This window comes from Meriones unguiculatus, chromosome 9 (assembly GCF_030254825.1).
Source record: "Meriones unguiculatus strain TT.TT164.6M chromosome 9, Bangor_MerUng_6.1, whole genome shotgun sequence".
In the NCBI taxonomy this organism is placed as follows: Eukaryota; Metazoa; Chordata; class Mammalia; order Rodentia; family Muridae; genus Meriones; species Meriones unguiculatus.
In genome coordinates, this window is record NC_083357.1 from 12,550,009 (window position 1) to 12,564,643 (window position 14,635).

At 36.4% G+C, this 14,635-nt stretch overlaps 1 protein-coding gene across 3 annotated transcripts in view; it reads left to right on the plus strand.

Annotated features, from left to right (window-relative positions):
- The window catches only part of Wapl (WAPL cohesin release factor), a 72,952-nt gene that overhangs the window by 13,185 nt on the left and 45,132 nt on the right, over window positions 1–14,635 (plus strand). For 2 of the 3 annotated variants that reach the window (XM_021635969.2, XM_021635968.2), the window contains 2 exons: window positions 2,939–3,979; window positions 7,263–7,381. In XM_021635969.2, coding sequence (XP_021491644.2) covers window positions 2,939–3,979; window positions 7,263–7,381 — 1,160 coding nt within the window. The remainder of the gene's footprint in view (window positions 1–2,938; window positions 3,980–7,262; window positions 7,382–14,635) is intronic. The other variant, XM_021635972.2, reaches the window with a different exon arrangement.

The following is a 14,635-nucleotide window of genomic DNA, read 5'->3' on the forward strand; positions in this document are numbered from 1 at the left end:
TGGATCTTGTGCCATGTTTGGTTGAATCCTTCTATTTTCTGGAGGGATGATCTTAAGTGGATCTGGAGGAATGGAGGGTGGGGAAGCTGCAGTGGTATGTATTGTATTAAAGAAGATTTAAAAACAAACAAAAAACTAGTCATCATACTGCCCCCTTGCTCCTCCACTGGAACTTGTGTACAAATGACTTTACCTGTTAGGAAACTGGTTTTGATGTGGGAGGACAGTTAAAAGTAGTTGCGATCTGCAGTTTTGGATAAGATGGTCATAACCTTTCAAAAGCAAGTCAAGATTTTTTTGTTGTTGGGAAGTTAGATAATAGAGAAGTACAGCACATATTTTACATGCTAAAATACTGCTGTGGAGAACTTGGGCAGGTTTTCTTATGTGCAAGTCTGTTGGTTAGCTTTTACCTACTGTGTAACATTTTAGAAGTTTAAAAATGTACTAAAGTAATAATTCATTTTTTTCTTTAGCTATAACATGGGTTGTTTGCTAGTAACTTACTGTATACTATTTCCTTACTGAACAATGAATGCTGAAACTTCCTTACAGAACTATCACTGTTCCTTACATGTTTACATGCTAGCAGCAGTTACTCTTTAAATCACATAAAGGCAACTTCTGAAGTGCATAAACACAATACATACTCTGAGTATAGGAGAAATGAGGCCAATAAAATAATGTTTTTAAAATTACAATAAAGCTTATTTTTAGATTTGTCTTTTTTCCGAGACAGGGTTTCTCTTTGTAGCCTTGGCTGTCCTGTCCTTGGCTTTGTAGACCAGACTGGCCTCAGAGATCTGCCTGCCTCTGCCTCCCTGAGTGTTGGTATTGCAGGCATGTATCACCACGCCCAGCTAGATCTGTCTTTAAATCAGAAGAATGTTTATATCTAAAATAGAAAGTATTCATTTTTGAGATAGTAAGATAGTAGAAGCAGGTATTGTGCACATGAAGCAGGAAGATCACTAGTTTGAGGCCATCTTGGGCTCCACAGGGAAACCCTGTCTCAAAAAACAAAAACAAGCTGAGTGAGGTAGCATATAATTTCAGCAGAGGCAGGTAGATGTACATGATTTTAAGGCCTGTTTGTTTTACATAGCAAGTTCTAGGCCAGCCAGTAATACATAATGAGAATTTAACACCAAAACCAAAACATAATACAACACATTACCCCCATGAAGTCCCAATAGTGGAATACTATACAACTATAAAAATGAGTTGATGGTTAGAGAGATGGTTCACTGCATCGTGGCACATGTGTTCCCACACATGCCCAAATCAGTAAAAATGAGGTAGTTTAACTTAGTTACATCTTGTAGACAGGTATATAGTTTAAGCATATCAGATGTTTACTAAACAGAGGCTTTTATTCCAGTAATTCATTCTGGCACTTTGAAGTAGATAAGCTTAAAGGTTCTCTGCTGAACACAGGAGGAAATTGAAGTTCTCAGGAAAACTTCAGAAGAAAGAACTCTTGGCAGGAGATCTGTAGAACTAGCTTAACCTTGGTATCACACTCCTAGACTCAGTTACCAGTACCCTTTTCGTTTATAGAAAGAGTAGGTTTACTTTTAGACTTGACTTTGCTTATTATGGCTCTCCAAAGTGTTTCATGTTATGGTTTTTAGCTTTTTAGGATTGCTGATTGATATTTTTAGTTCATTGTCCATAGTGAGGAAAGTATGTAAGAATAAAATGTGTACCTTTGTTATATATTAGGTGTCTCCTAAAGGTAAGCAAGTATGGATTTTAGGTAAATGATTGATGGATTGTTAGTGATTGAACTTAGGGCTTCATGCATGTTAGGCAGATGCTCTACCACTGAATTCAATTAGTTTACTTCTTTTTACTTTTTGAATAAGTGTCTTAAGTTTCCCAGGCTTGCCATGAACTTGGAATCCTCTTGCTAGGATTACAGGCCCGTGACATAGTCAAATTACATTTAAACTCACTGAGTTCCATCAAAAATTATATAGTGAATCCATCCATGTAAAACATTCTTTTCGACTGTATTTGAAACTGTTCATTAAGGTATGTAAATAAGCTGAGTGTTACGACACATACCTTTAATCCCAGCACTTGGAAGGCAGGGGCAGGTAGATCTCTGAGTTTGAGGCTAGTCTGGTCTACATAGTGAGTTCCAGGACAGCCAGGGGTGCATCATGAGACTCTGTTTCAGAACAAAACAAAAGATTTGTAAATAGCTTTTCTTAAGGCAATTTTATTATTTGACATAGAATAAATATTTGTTGGTGATATTTCCTTGAATCATATTGCCATTTTTTACTTGGAAGGTAAAAAATGTAATTGCTTCTGATGATAAAAGTATAAAGCAACAAAATGAATTCCTTACATAAAAAATAGTCATGTTAAGTTTCCAATACTGGTTGATATTCATAAATAGGCACTATAGGCTATATAGGTACCAGAGCCATTGTTAAAAATCATGTGGTAGTGGTGGCTTTTGGGATTAGAAGAAATGCAGAAATAGCCAGAGAAGCTTCCTATAGGCAGGTTTCTAGACAAAACTAATATACTATATAAACAGCCCTATTTTTAGGTTAGTACAAAAACCCCCGAAAGGTCTTCATTCATTGTTACATGGGTTTCAATTCTACTAAATACTTCCTAATTTAAGCATAGTTACTTGAAAGTAAAAGTGTCATCTAAGTTTCTTAATAATGCTAGCATCTCTTCTTAGTTCAGCGTAACAGTTTTAAGAGGATTGGGTGCCCATGGGCATGGCAGCTGTACATACTGACAAAGGTAGGAAAGCAAATAAAAAAATACCTGTAAACTTTTTAAATATATAATTTGAAGTTATTGCAGCTATTTCAAGATTATTCTGCACTACTGTTCAGATAGCTCTGCTGTTTGTTTATTTGCATACTGATGACATTCATGTTTTTAACCTGACATTTTCATTTTATAGATAAAGTGGAGAATCTTAGTGAAGAACCTGAAAAAAATAGTCACCATTTTCACAAAAATGCTGAAGATAGTACTAAGAAACCCAATGCAGAAACCATAGTGGCTTCGGAATATAAAGCTGATGAAATTAAGGAAACAAATGATACTTGGAACTCCCAATCTGGAAAAAGATCAGAATCTCCATCCGAAAGTTGTCCAGTCAAAGGATCTGTAAAAACTGGTTTATATGAATGGGATAATGATTTTGAAGACGTCAAATCAGAAGACTGTATTTTAAGGTTGGATAATGATTCTCTTTTGGAGATGAAGGATGAAGATTTAAAAAATCGATTGGAAAATCTAAATGAAGCCTTTGAAGAAGATATTATACAAAGTGTTCTTAGGCCAAACAACTGTAGGACGTACTGTAGGGCCAATAAAGCGAAATCTTCACAGGGAGCATCAAATTTCGATAAGCTAATGGATGGCACCAGTCAGGCCTTAGCCAAAGCAAACAGTGAATCAAGTAAAGATGGCCTGAATCAGGCAAAGAAAGGTGGTGTAAGTTGTGGGACCAGTTTTAGAGGAACAGTTGGACGGACTAGAGATTACACTGTTTTACATCCATCTTGCTTGTCAGTTTGTAATGTTACCATCCAGGATACTATGGAACGGAGTATGGATGAGTTCACGGCATCCACTCCTGCAGATTTAGGAGAGGCTGGCCGGCTCAGAAAAAAGGCAGATATTGCAACTTCTAAGACCACTACTAGATTTCGACCTAGTAATACTAAATCCAAAAAGGATGTTAAACTTGAATTTTTTGGTTTTGAAGATCATGATGATACAGGAGGTGATGAAGGGGGTTCTGGAAGTTCTAATTACAAAATTAAATATTTTGGTTTTGACGATCTCAGTGAAAGTGAAGATGACGATGACGACTGTCAAGTGGAAAGAAAAAAAGACAAAAAAAGAACTAAAACAGCTCCAACACCTTCCCTACAACCTCCTCCTGAAAGCAGCGACAATTTGCCGGATAGTCAGTCTAGTACTAATAATGCAGGTAAGAACTGTAAGATATGTGTGTATATAATATTATAATGTATATTTAGTATTATAATTTGTTTTTCAGATTTTAATCAAAGGCTAGCCTCTCCCTAGATACTAAGCTTTTTGTGTTATACACATATAAAATGGAATTTATTTTTAATTCTATGTAGGTGTATGCGTGTGGTTATGTGCGTATGAGTGTAAGTACTCTGTGAGGCCAGAGGCATTGGATCCCTTAGAACTTTGGCTTGGATGCCAAGAACTGAACTCAGATCCTTGGGAAGAGCAGCAAATGAGCCATCTCTCAAGCCTTAATTTGTTATATTACACTTAAGTAGAAGCATCTATTTAGAACCCATAAATTGTCTTATGCACAGGTATAGCACTTTACATGTAAATGATTAAGTCTTAAATTGTAAGGTAGACTAGGGAGTCTTACATGTATTAAGTCGGTGACTATCATTTAAAATTTTTGGTTTTGAATTGGGCTTCCATCTGGGACCTCACACATAATAAGCAAGCTCTCTCACTGAAATACAACCCTTGGCCAGCGCATGTTAATTTATGATTTTAAGCTGTCAAGTTTTTGGGATAGAGGTACCAAACATCTTGTTTTAGTTTTGAAAATCCAAAATTCTGGACATTTAGAACTGTACTGATAACAGATGGTTTTAATGGGGGGAAATATTCAAAAGAAATTAATAAAACCTTTTGTAAGTAACACAAAGCTATAAAAAACATTTAAAACATTCTCAGCTTCTTAAATTGTGGTTTATAAGATTAAAAAATACTAGTAGGTAAGTATTCTCTTTTAATAATGAAAATTTGTCTCAGGATTGTAGGCTCTGGGGCTAGAGAGATGGCTCAGCAGCACTGGCTGCTCTTCCAGAGGTTCTGAGTTCAATTCTTAGCAGCTGCTTGGTGGCTCACAACCATCTATAATGGGATCTGGTGCCCTCTTCTGGCATGCATCATATATGCATACGTATATAAAGATTGTAGGCTCAATGATAAGGTGCTCTTAGGAGCTGAGTCTAGTGAGAACTAGGTATAGACAAATAAAATAGGTTAGCTCTGCTGTAATTAAGCCTTTACTTGACCAGGGCTATGTGTAGAGGATTCACTGTTGAGGGAGCAAGAATTTGTGGAAGCTTCTGGAGTAAAGGGTCTTGTCAACTAAATACAGCTTTTCTAGATTGGTTTGTTTAAAAAAAGCTTTTGTCCTGCTAAGGTTATAGAAGTTTTTAATTATGATGAATTGAGTTTTCATAGTATTTGTGAATTAAGAGTCTCAAATAGATACAGCATACTTGACATTACCTGCTGCTTAGTTTTATTGGACCTAAAAATAGTTTACTTGATTAGAATTACAATTTTTGGTTTTGGAGGTTGATTTGTACAGGAAAGACATATTCTACCATTGAGTACACCCTCAACCCCAGGTGAGATTCATCTTTTGTTTTAAAATGGAATTGAAACAGGAGCTTTTTGAGCCTTTTTCACCCCCTTCCACCTCAAAAAAAAAGTATATCCAAAATTTATTCAGTGCTGTTATCAACCTCTTCTAGAAGATCGCAGTTTGCAGCAGCCTCACAAGACACTTGCAATTTGTCATGCAGTGCTGTGCAGTACCTGCACTGTTGTCCTGCTGCAGTTTATTTGACTTTTTTTGAGACAGTGTTTCTCTGTAGCATTGGCTGTCCTGGAACTTGCACTGTAGACCAAGCTGGCCTCGAACTCACAGAAATCTGCCTGCCTCTTGTCTCCTGAGTGCTGGGATTAAAGGCATGTGCCAGACCTTTATTTGACTTTTAAGGCTCACTTATATAGCAAGTTATTATTCTCATCTGCAATTTAACATCTCGTTTTTACATCTTGGAATAATTTAAATTCTGAAATGTTAAAAAAAAAATACTCACTTTGAGAAGTGAAGTTGTTGGGCTGGAGAGATGGCTCAGCTGTTAAAGGCTAGGCTCACAACCATAAATACAAGAGAAAGGAAGTTGACAATGAATAACATTTGCAAACTAGAGAACTCTTGGATGAGAAACACCAAGTTGCAATTGAGTCTTAAGTAATGTGTGAACCAGTAATCATTTTTAAAAGTTGAGGTAGAGAAATGTCTTCCTTACGTTAGAAGAAAGTGTTTATAATCATTTGGGAAGTAGTCTAATCCTTCAGTAGTTTTTATGTGAATACTTACAAGTCATTGAACTGCATTCTACTAGCCAAGGATAGCTATCTTTGTTGTTTTATATTCCTCCTAACTCAGCCTCCCAAGCTAGGAGTATTGGAATGTGCCATTATACCCAGATATTTGGCTTTTTAACTGAGCCATGGAGAGATGGCTCAGTGGTTAAGCATGTTTGTTGTTGCTCTTGCATAGAGCCTGGGTTTACATCATGGGAACCACATCATGGTTCGCAACCATTCATAATTTCAGTTCCAGAGGATATGATGCCTTATCATCTCTGCAGGCTCACAGGCAGACATGTGGTTCACGTACATACATACATGTAGGCAAAACACTCATGTACATAAATAAATCTTTTTAACAGTGGTTGTTTTTGTAGAAGTCAGCAGCCTTTTATATACCTTGAATTATGTCTAGAGTACTTAAAACTTTGACTTTTGAGATCACACCAAAAGTTACTTGTCTTGGAACAAAGCACTCTATAGTCCCAGCCAGCACAAACACATGCAGTGGGTACTAGAAGCATACATCACTGACCCTAGACACCTGGTTTGGATTCTGACTCTGCCACATTAGCTCTGCAAGTATTTTTTTAAGGCATCATGATGTCATGAACTTAAAAATCTAGAAAAAATGTGAAATTTAGATAAATTTGATGTTTTTAAGAGTTCATATAAATTACTTACCAGAGTCAGTATCTGTAGATATCTGGCAGTTACACGATCTATGAAGTTTAAATTTTGTTTTGGAAAAAATTTTAAGCCAGGCATAGTGATACCTGACTATAATTTTAGTATTTGGGAGGCTGAAGCCAGAGGATTGCCATGAGTTTGAGCCCACTTTGGAATATATAATGAAGTCCAGGCCATTCTCACTAAGAGAAAATGTTTGATATTGCTGTTAACACAAAATAAAATTAGAGCACACATGTAACAGCCAGGTTTTGAAGTCGAGGGTGAGAGGGTTAGGGTACTTTATCAGTCATTACTGCTTTTAATGCTTTATTTATTTTTTTTCTCCAACAATACGTTTTTAAAAAGGCCTTAAGTTTTCTGATAACTTGAAATATTGGAAAGCTAGCTAGTTTTGGTTACCATTTCAGAAAACTTGGATTTTACAGAGGACTTGCCTGGTGTGCCTGAGAGTGTGAAGAAGCCCATAAGTAAACAAGGAGATAAATCCAAGGAAAATACCAGAAAGATTTTTAGTGGCCCCAAACGGGTAAGTAAAGCACTACTATTGGTGATTTTTTTTTTTAATTACTTATTTATCATTAGAGGGTTCAACCTTTAATTTTTTATTGGGAAGACCAGCAAGCCATTGTGGCAGTGTTTCTCACAGGTTATCTGTTAATTTTTTAAAAAACCAATATATACTGTAAAAAAATGTGGTTTTATATCTATCTGTTTAGTTTTGTATATCATTAAAAGTAATTTTTACATGCTCTAAAATATTGGTTGTTTGAACTGACATCAAGAAGCTAGTTGGGAGCTGAGTCTTACTGCTGTTCTGTCTTATAATAGTGTTCTGCCACATACTGCTAGTCCAGAAAAAGACCAAAATTCAAAATAGTTTCTACTGAATTCCAGTTGCTTTCATGTAATCCTTAGATTGAACATATATAAGTCAGGGATCTTCTGGGTGTTTTGCCAACATTTACTATTAGATAAAAGCTACTAGCTGGTTGTGGCTCATGCCTTTAATTCCAGTAGCTCAGAGGCAGAGGCTGACACATTTCTGTGAATTTGACACAAGCTAACCTGGTCTCCATAGTGAGTAGAAGGCCAGCCAATGATACATAGTGAGATCCTGTTACAAAAATAAATAAATACATTAAATAATAGCCACCATAATAGGTATAGACTAGTACTTTGATTTTCATTTCTATAGTGACTACTGAATTAGAAACTTACTAGTCATTTTGTGTGTATATATGTCGTGTTTGTATGCTTTCATATGTTTGTGTGTCCAGGCCTGCAGATGCCTGAAAACCGTATTAGCTATCTTCCTCTGTTGTTCCTACCTTATTTCTTTGAGAGAGAAGCTGACTCAACCTGCAATTCACTGATTCAGCTAGATTGCTACTGGCCAGCAAAGCCCAGGGATACTCCTGTTTCCACCTTTTCAGTGCTGGGATTATAACGTGTTGCTGTGCCCAGCTTTTATATGGAAGTAGGAATTGAACTCTACTTGGTCGCACTTGTATGGCAAGTGCTTTACTGACTGAGCTATCTCCCTAGCCCATTTGTCTGTATTTTGAGAAATTTCTAATTGAGTCTTTTTAGCCCTTTTTAAAATTAAGGATTTTTTTTTTCTTAGCTAAGATAAGTTCAGTAGATTTTGCAAAACAAACATAACACAAAAATTAAGAATAGAACTGCCCTATGACCCTGCTGTCTCATTCCTGGGCATATACCCAAAGACCTCCATACCCTGCTATGGAGATATTTGTACCCCCGTGTTTATTGCTGCTTTATTCACTGCAGCAAAGAATTGGAATTAGCCTAGTTGTCCATCAGAGATGAATGGACATTTGTTATCTATAAAAAACAGAATACTATTCAGCTGTAAAGAAAACTATAATAAGCTGTGTGGTGTGATGCATGCCTGAAATCTCAGCACTCAGGGAGGCAGAGGCAAGTGGATTTCTGTGATTTCAAGGCCAGGCTGGTCTATAAAGGGAATCCAGGCTACACAGAGAACCCTGTCTTGTGGGGATATGTAATTGTAGGGAACAGGTGGACGCAGATAGAATGTGTATAACTCCAGAAAGAAAGCCCTATTTTTCTGCTATTTGAAGATGAGCTAGTCATATATGCATATATGCAAACATGTTCATGTGGACACAGTATAACATGTAGGAAAGAGAAAAATAATTGCCAAAGGTTAGGTGATTAGAAAGCACTGAATTTCTATTCTAATCTATTCTGTATAAGAGAAACTCACTGAGTTATATACTCTTGGCTAGTTTTTTTGTTTTTTGTTTTGTTGTATTTTTTTGATTTGCAGTGTTTTGTGAAATTTAATTAAAAAGGAATTCCTTATCAGATACATAATTTGTAAATATTTTGTCCAGTTCTTCATGTTGCTCCCCCTTTGTCAAGTTTTTGATGAAGCCCAATTGTTTTTGTTGTTGTTGTTAATTGTTGTTGTTTGTGGTTTTGATGTCATAGCTAAGAATTCATTGCCAAATTTGGTGTAGGTTTTCAAAATATTTCCCTCTTAAGTGTTTTATAGTTGGTTTTTTTTTTTTTTTTTTTTTTTTTTTTTTTTAGTTTTTGATCTATTTTGAGTGATTGTTTTTGAGACAGGTTTTCTCTGTGTAACAGTCTAGTCCTGGAATTTGATTTGTATAAGACTGGGCTAGTTTTGAACTTACAGAGATCCACCTGCTTCTGCCTCCCCAGTGCTGGGATTAAAGATTAAAGGTGCGCACTACCACTTCCTGCCTTGAGTGGATTTTCATGTATGCTATAAGGTTGTGATTGTGGTCCACTTTCATTTTCAGTCATTGTGGCATGTAATTTATTATGGCCTAGCTCAGTTACTGAGAATATTTCTTATATTTAAAAAGCTTGCTGTGTTTTGTTCTTATAAATCTGAGTTAAAGTTGTCTGCCCCTTTGTTCTTGCCAGTTGAATTAATTTTATATAGCTAGAATGTAAATATATTTTTATAGTCTTTTTTCTTTTACTTTTGTAAAAAGCCCATTTGTTATCTTCAAAGTAATTATAGCTGCTTAGATGCACTTCTAGTTCTTATAAAATTCTTTATGAAATATGTTAGTTTTCAGAGCAGTATTTATCAGTGGGCAGGGGAGGTCTCAATCACTACATTTTTTTAAACATTTATTTTGGGGGTAGAGGATTCTGTATATAAGTACTGTATTTACATAATTTCTACCTATCCCTTTCCCTCTCTTCCTTTGTACTATCCCACTCCTCTACATCATGACTTCTTTTAAATGTCTTGCTGAGTCCTTTAGATTTGCTCATATGTATGTGTATTTAGGGATGATCACTTTACATTATTAACAAATTATTGAGGACCCCAAAGAGCTTTTAATTACATGGCTACTATCAGTATGTATCAGGTTAGAGCCAAGTGTGATGGCATACATCTGTGTTCTTAGCAACTGGGGGACTGGTGCAGGAGCATTACAAATTCTAGACCAACTTGGGCCACATAGCAAGACCCTGTGTCAAATAAGCATGGTAAAAGAGGAAAAAAAAAAAACCCCACAGATTAGAAATGTTAAACAAACCCCAAATTATTTATTTATTTATCTACTAAAGTAATGAGCCAGTGAAAGGGTAACATAGTTTATTTGAAAACTTAATTTCAAACAAAAAAATGTAGAAAGAATAACATTGTTTTACTTTTATTTTTGTGAATCCCTGTAAAGGCAAGCTCTTTAAAAGAAAAAAAAAAAGACACTTCAAACCTTGGTGTGGTGGCTCCTGCCTTTAATCCCAGCACTGGGGAGGCAAAGGTGGAGAAATACGAGTTTGAGGCCAGCCAGGACTATCTATGTGAGACCCTGGGTTGGCAGGTAGAGAAGCAGAGAACAGTTGAATTCTCTTGTCTTTGCATTCAGTGTATTTTGTTGTGCTAAATTGTTTGAAATACTTGAAGAAAATCAAAGGTAGACATACAATATGGTTGTGTTTTAGATAACCTTTTCAAATGATTTTCAAATATTTGCTGTACTACACCAAAACTTAAATTTGAATCTTTTTTGTCTCTGTCTTTTCTTTTGAGTAAAGGTTTTCCTGTGTAGACTTGGCTATCTTAGAACTTGCTTTGTAGATCAGGATAGCCACAAACTCAAAGATCCACGTCTGCCTCCCAAGTGCTAGTAGGATCAAAGTCATGTGCCGCCACCGCCTGGCTAAATTTGAGTTTCTTAAAGATTAACCCATGTATGTCAGCCTTTCATACTGTTACATTAGAATCTGTTACTCTCCCTTATGTTTTGTTTTTTGTTTGTTTGTTTGTTTGTTTGTTTGTTTTCTAGACAGGGTTTTTCAATGTTGCCTTGGCTGTCCTGGAAATGGTTCTGTAGACCGGGCCGCTTTGAATTCAGAGAGGTCCACATGCCTCTACCTCCCAAGTGCTGGGATTAAAGGTGTGTCCCACCACCACTTGGCTTCCCTTGTATGTTTTGAACAGGCATTTTACCCATAACTTTATATGTTGGCCGTTTGGAAAATATACTAGTCACTCTTGTTATGCAGGTATTTCTAATGTGACACAATTCATTGTGCTCAATCAAAAATCTTGTTAATAACATCATCAAACCAAAAAGTTTTGATAGTACTAGAAAGCAGTCATGTTCACAGTAATAAATCAAGATCTCCAGAATTTTAATTTTTGCTAGAGTTGATTTTGTTTTTCTCATTGGCACCAAATGCCGTAAGGAAATTAGCTGAAAGTGACAGTCTCACTTTATTCCTTTACACAAATATTTTTGCCAGGTACCCAAGTTTGAATAAGAATGTTGTCAGTCTTTGAAGTAAACAATGATTTGTCTGCCATGTGTGATGGTGCATGTCTGTAATCCTAGCCCTCTGGGAGGTAGAGGCAGGCAGATCTGTGTGAGTTCAAGGCCAGTCTGGTCAACAAAGTGAGTCCAGCACAAACAAGGCTACACAAGAAACCCTGTCTCAAAAAAAAAAAAAAAAAAACAACAGTGATTTTTTTTTTTCCCTGAAAAAAGTAGTTTAGGTATACAAAAAAGTTGTATATGGAAGTGTTTTATGCACATTTGTTTTGTCACACAGAACATTGAGTTTTAATAAAGATGGTAATTCTTAGGCTTTATATTTGAAAGTTTTATAGATTCTTGCCAGGACACCATCAAACTGTGGCTTCAGTACCATCCATAGGAATTTTAATACACTGAGAAAGATAAATAACATAATACTGTAATTATGAAAATAGTTTTGAATTTGTAGTCTCTTGAAAGAGTTTGAAATATCACTAGTGTCCATGGCCTATACTTTGAGACCTGATAATCAGGTAGTATTCTGCATTTATTCTGTGTTCCAAAATTTTTATTCTGAAAAATTTCAGGTATATAAAAAGATGAAGTAGCAACGAAAACCCGTATATCTCTGCATGTATTTATTTCTAGCTAGCATTTTTTCCTCTACTTATAAGACTAAAACATATTAAAAAATCCTTTTAAAAAATAATTAACACCTAATTCATATTCTGTCTTCATCGGAGGTTCACAGAATGTCCTATGTTCCCCTCCTTACCTCTTCCAACTAGAATCTTGTAGCAATTTGGTATATTTTGTTCTTATGTAGACCTTATTTAAATAGATTCTTATTTAAAAAGAATTTCCTTTCAATTATTTTTATATTTGACTTTAGGACTGTTCCACATTTAGAAGCTATCTATTTCCTTGATGTTATTTAACTTACTCTCCCCTGTTGGTTTAGGAAGCTGTAAATTAGTAAATCTGCATCCTGGACTAGAATTAGATTAAACTTTTTTCAGAGCACCACTGGTGATAACTGCATATATTCCTTTTTTTTCCCCCAGTTTTATTTTATTTTTATTAATTAAGTTTATTCACTTTGTATCCCAGCTGTAGCCCTTTCCCTCATCCCCTCCCAATCCTACCCACCCTCCCTCATCTTCTCCTATGCCCCTCCCCCAGTCCAGTGATGGGGAGGAGGTCCTCCTCCCCTTCCATCTGACCATAGTCTATCAGGTCTCAAAAGGACTGGCTTCTTTATCTTCCTCTGTGGACTGGTTAAGGCTGTTCCCTCCTCAGGTGGAGGTAATCAAAGAGCTAGCCCATGAGTTTATGTCAGGGATGGTTCCTGTTCCTATAATTGGGGAACCCTCTTGGACACTGAGCTGCCATGGGCTATGTCTGTGCAGGGGATCTAAGTTATTTCCATGCGTGGTCCTTTTTTGGAGCATCAGTCTCAGAAAAGACCCCTGTGCCCAGATGTTTTGGTTCTGGTGCTCTCCTTGTGGAGCTCCTGTTCCCTCCAGGTCTTTCTAGGTCCCCCTTCTTTTATAAGATTTCCTGCACTCTGCAAAATGTTTGGCTGTGAATCTCAGCATGTTTTGATAACCCTACTGGGTAGAGCTTTCAGAGGCCCTCTGTGATAGGCTCCTGTCCTGTTCCCTGTTTTCTCCCTCTTCCGATGTCCATCTTGTTTGCCTTTCTGAGTGAAGATTGAGCATCTTACCAGGATCCTCCTTCTAGATTCACTTCCTTAACTGTACAGATTTTAGTATGTTTATCCTGTATTATATGTCTGATATTCACTTATAAGTGAGTATATACCATGTGTGTCTTTCTGCTTCTGGGATACCTCACTCAAGATGATCATTTCTAGTTTCCACCATTTGACTGAAATTTCCATGATTTCCTTGTTTTTAATTGCTGAGTAGTATTCCATTATGTAAATGTACCACATTTCTGTATCCATTCCTCATCTGAGGGACATCTGGTTTGTTTCCAGCTTCTGGCTATTACAGATAAAGCTGCCATGAACATGGTTGAGCAAATGTCCTTGTTGTATACTTGAGCATCTTTTGGATATATGCCTAGGAGTGGTATAGCTGGATCTTGAGGAAGCGCTATTCCTCGTCTGAGAAAGCACCAGATTGATTTCCAAAGTGTTTGTACAAGTTTACATTCCCACCAGCAATGGAATAGGGTTCCTCTTCCTCCACATCCTGTCCAGCATGTGTTATCACTTGAGTTTTTGATCTTAGCCATTCTGGTGGGTTTAAAGTAAAATCTCAGGGTCATTTTGATTTTTGGCTTGCTTTCTTATTTTTAATCAGGTAAACACTCCAACTGATGCAGTGGTCCATGTTGGGTCTTCCACCTCTTACAACCATCTCTGGAAAATCCTTATGTATACACTTGGAAGTTGGTGGGTTATATTGACAGATTTTCATTCACTGAACCACACCTGCATGCCTGGGATAAAGGCTGCTTGGTCATGGTGGATGATATTTTTTATGCATTCTTGGATTTAGTTTGTATTTTATTGAGTATTTTTCTATCAATGTTCATAAGAGAGATTGGCCTGAAATTTTTTTTTTCTTTGTTGGGTCTTTGTGAGGTTTAGGTATCAAGGTGACTGTGGCTTCATAGAATGAGTTCGGCAATGTTCCTTCTGTTTCTATTTTGTGGAATAATTTGAAGAGTATTGAAACCATCTGGTCCAAGGTTTTTTTTTGGGTGGGAGACTTTTGATGACAGCTTCTATTTCATTCGGTGATATAGGACTATTTAATTGATTTACCTGTTCTTGATTCAGTGTTGGCAAGTGGAATTGATCAAGAAAATTGTCCATTTCTTTTACCTTTTCAAATTTTGTGGCATATAGACTTTTGAAGTAAAACCTAATGATTGTTTGGATTTCCTCACTGTCTGTTATGTTCCCCTTTTCATTTCTGATTTTGCTCATTTGGACAGTTTCTCTTTGCCTTTTA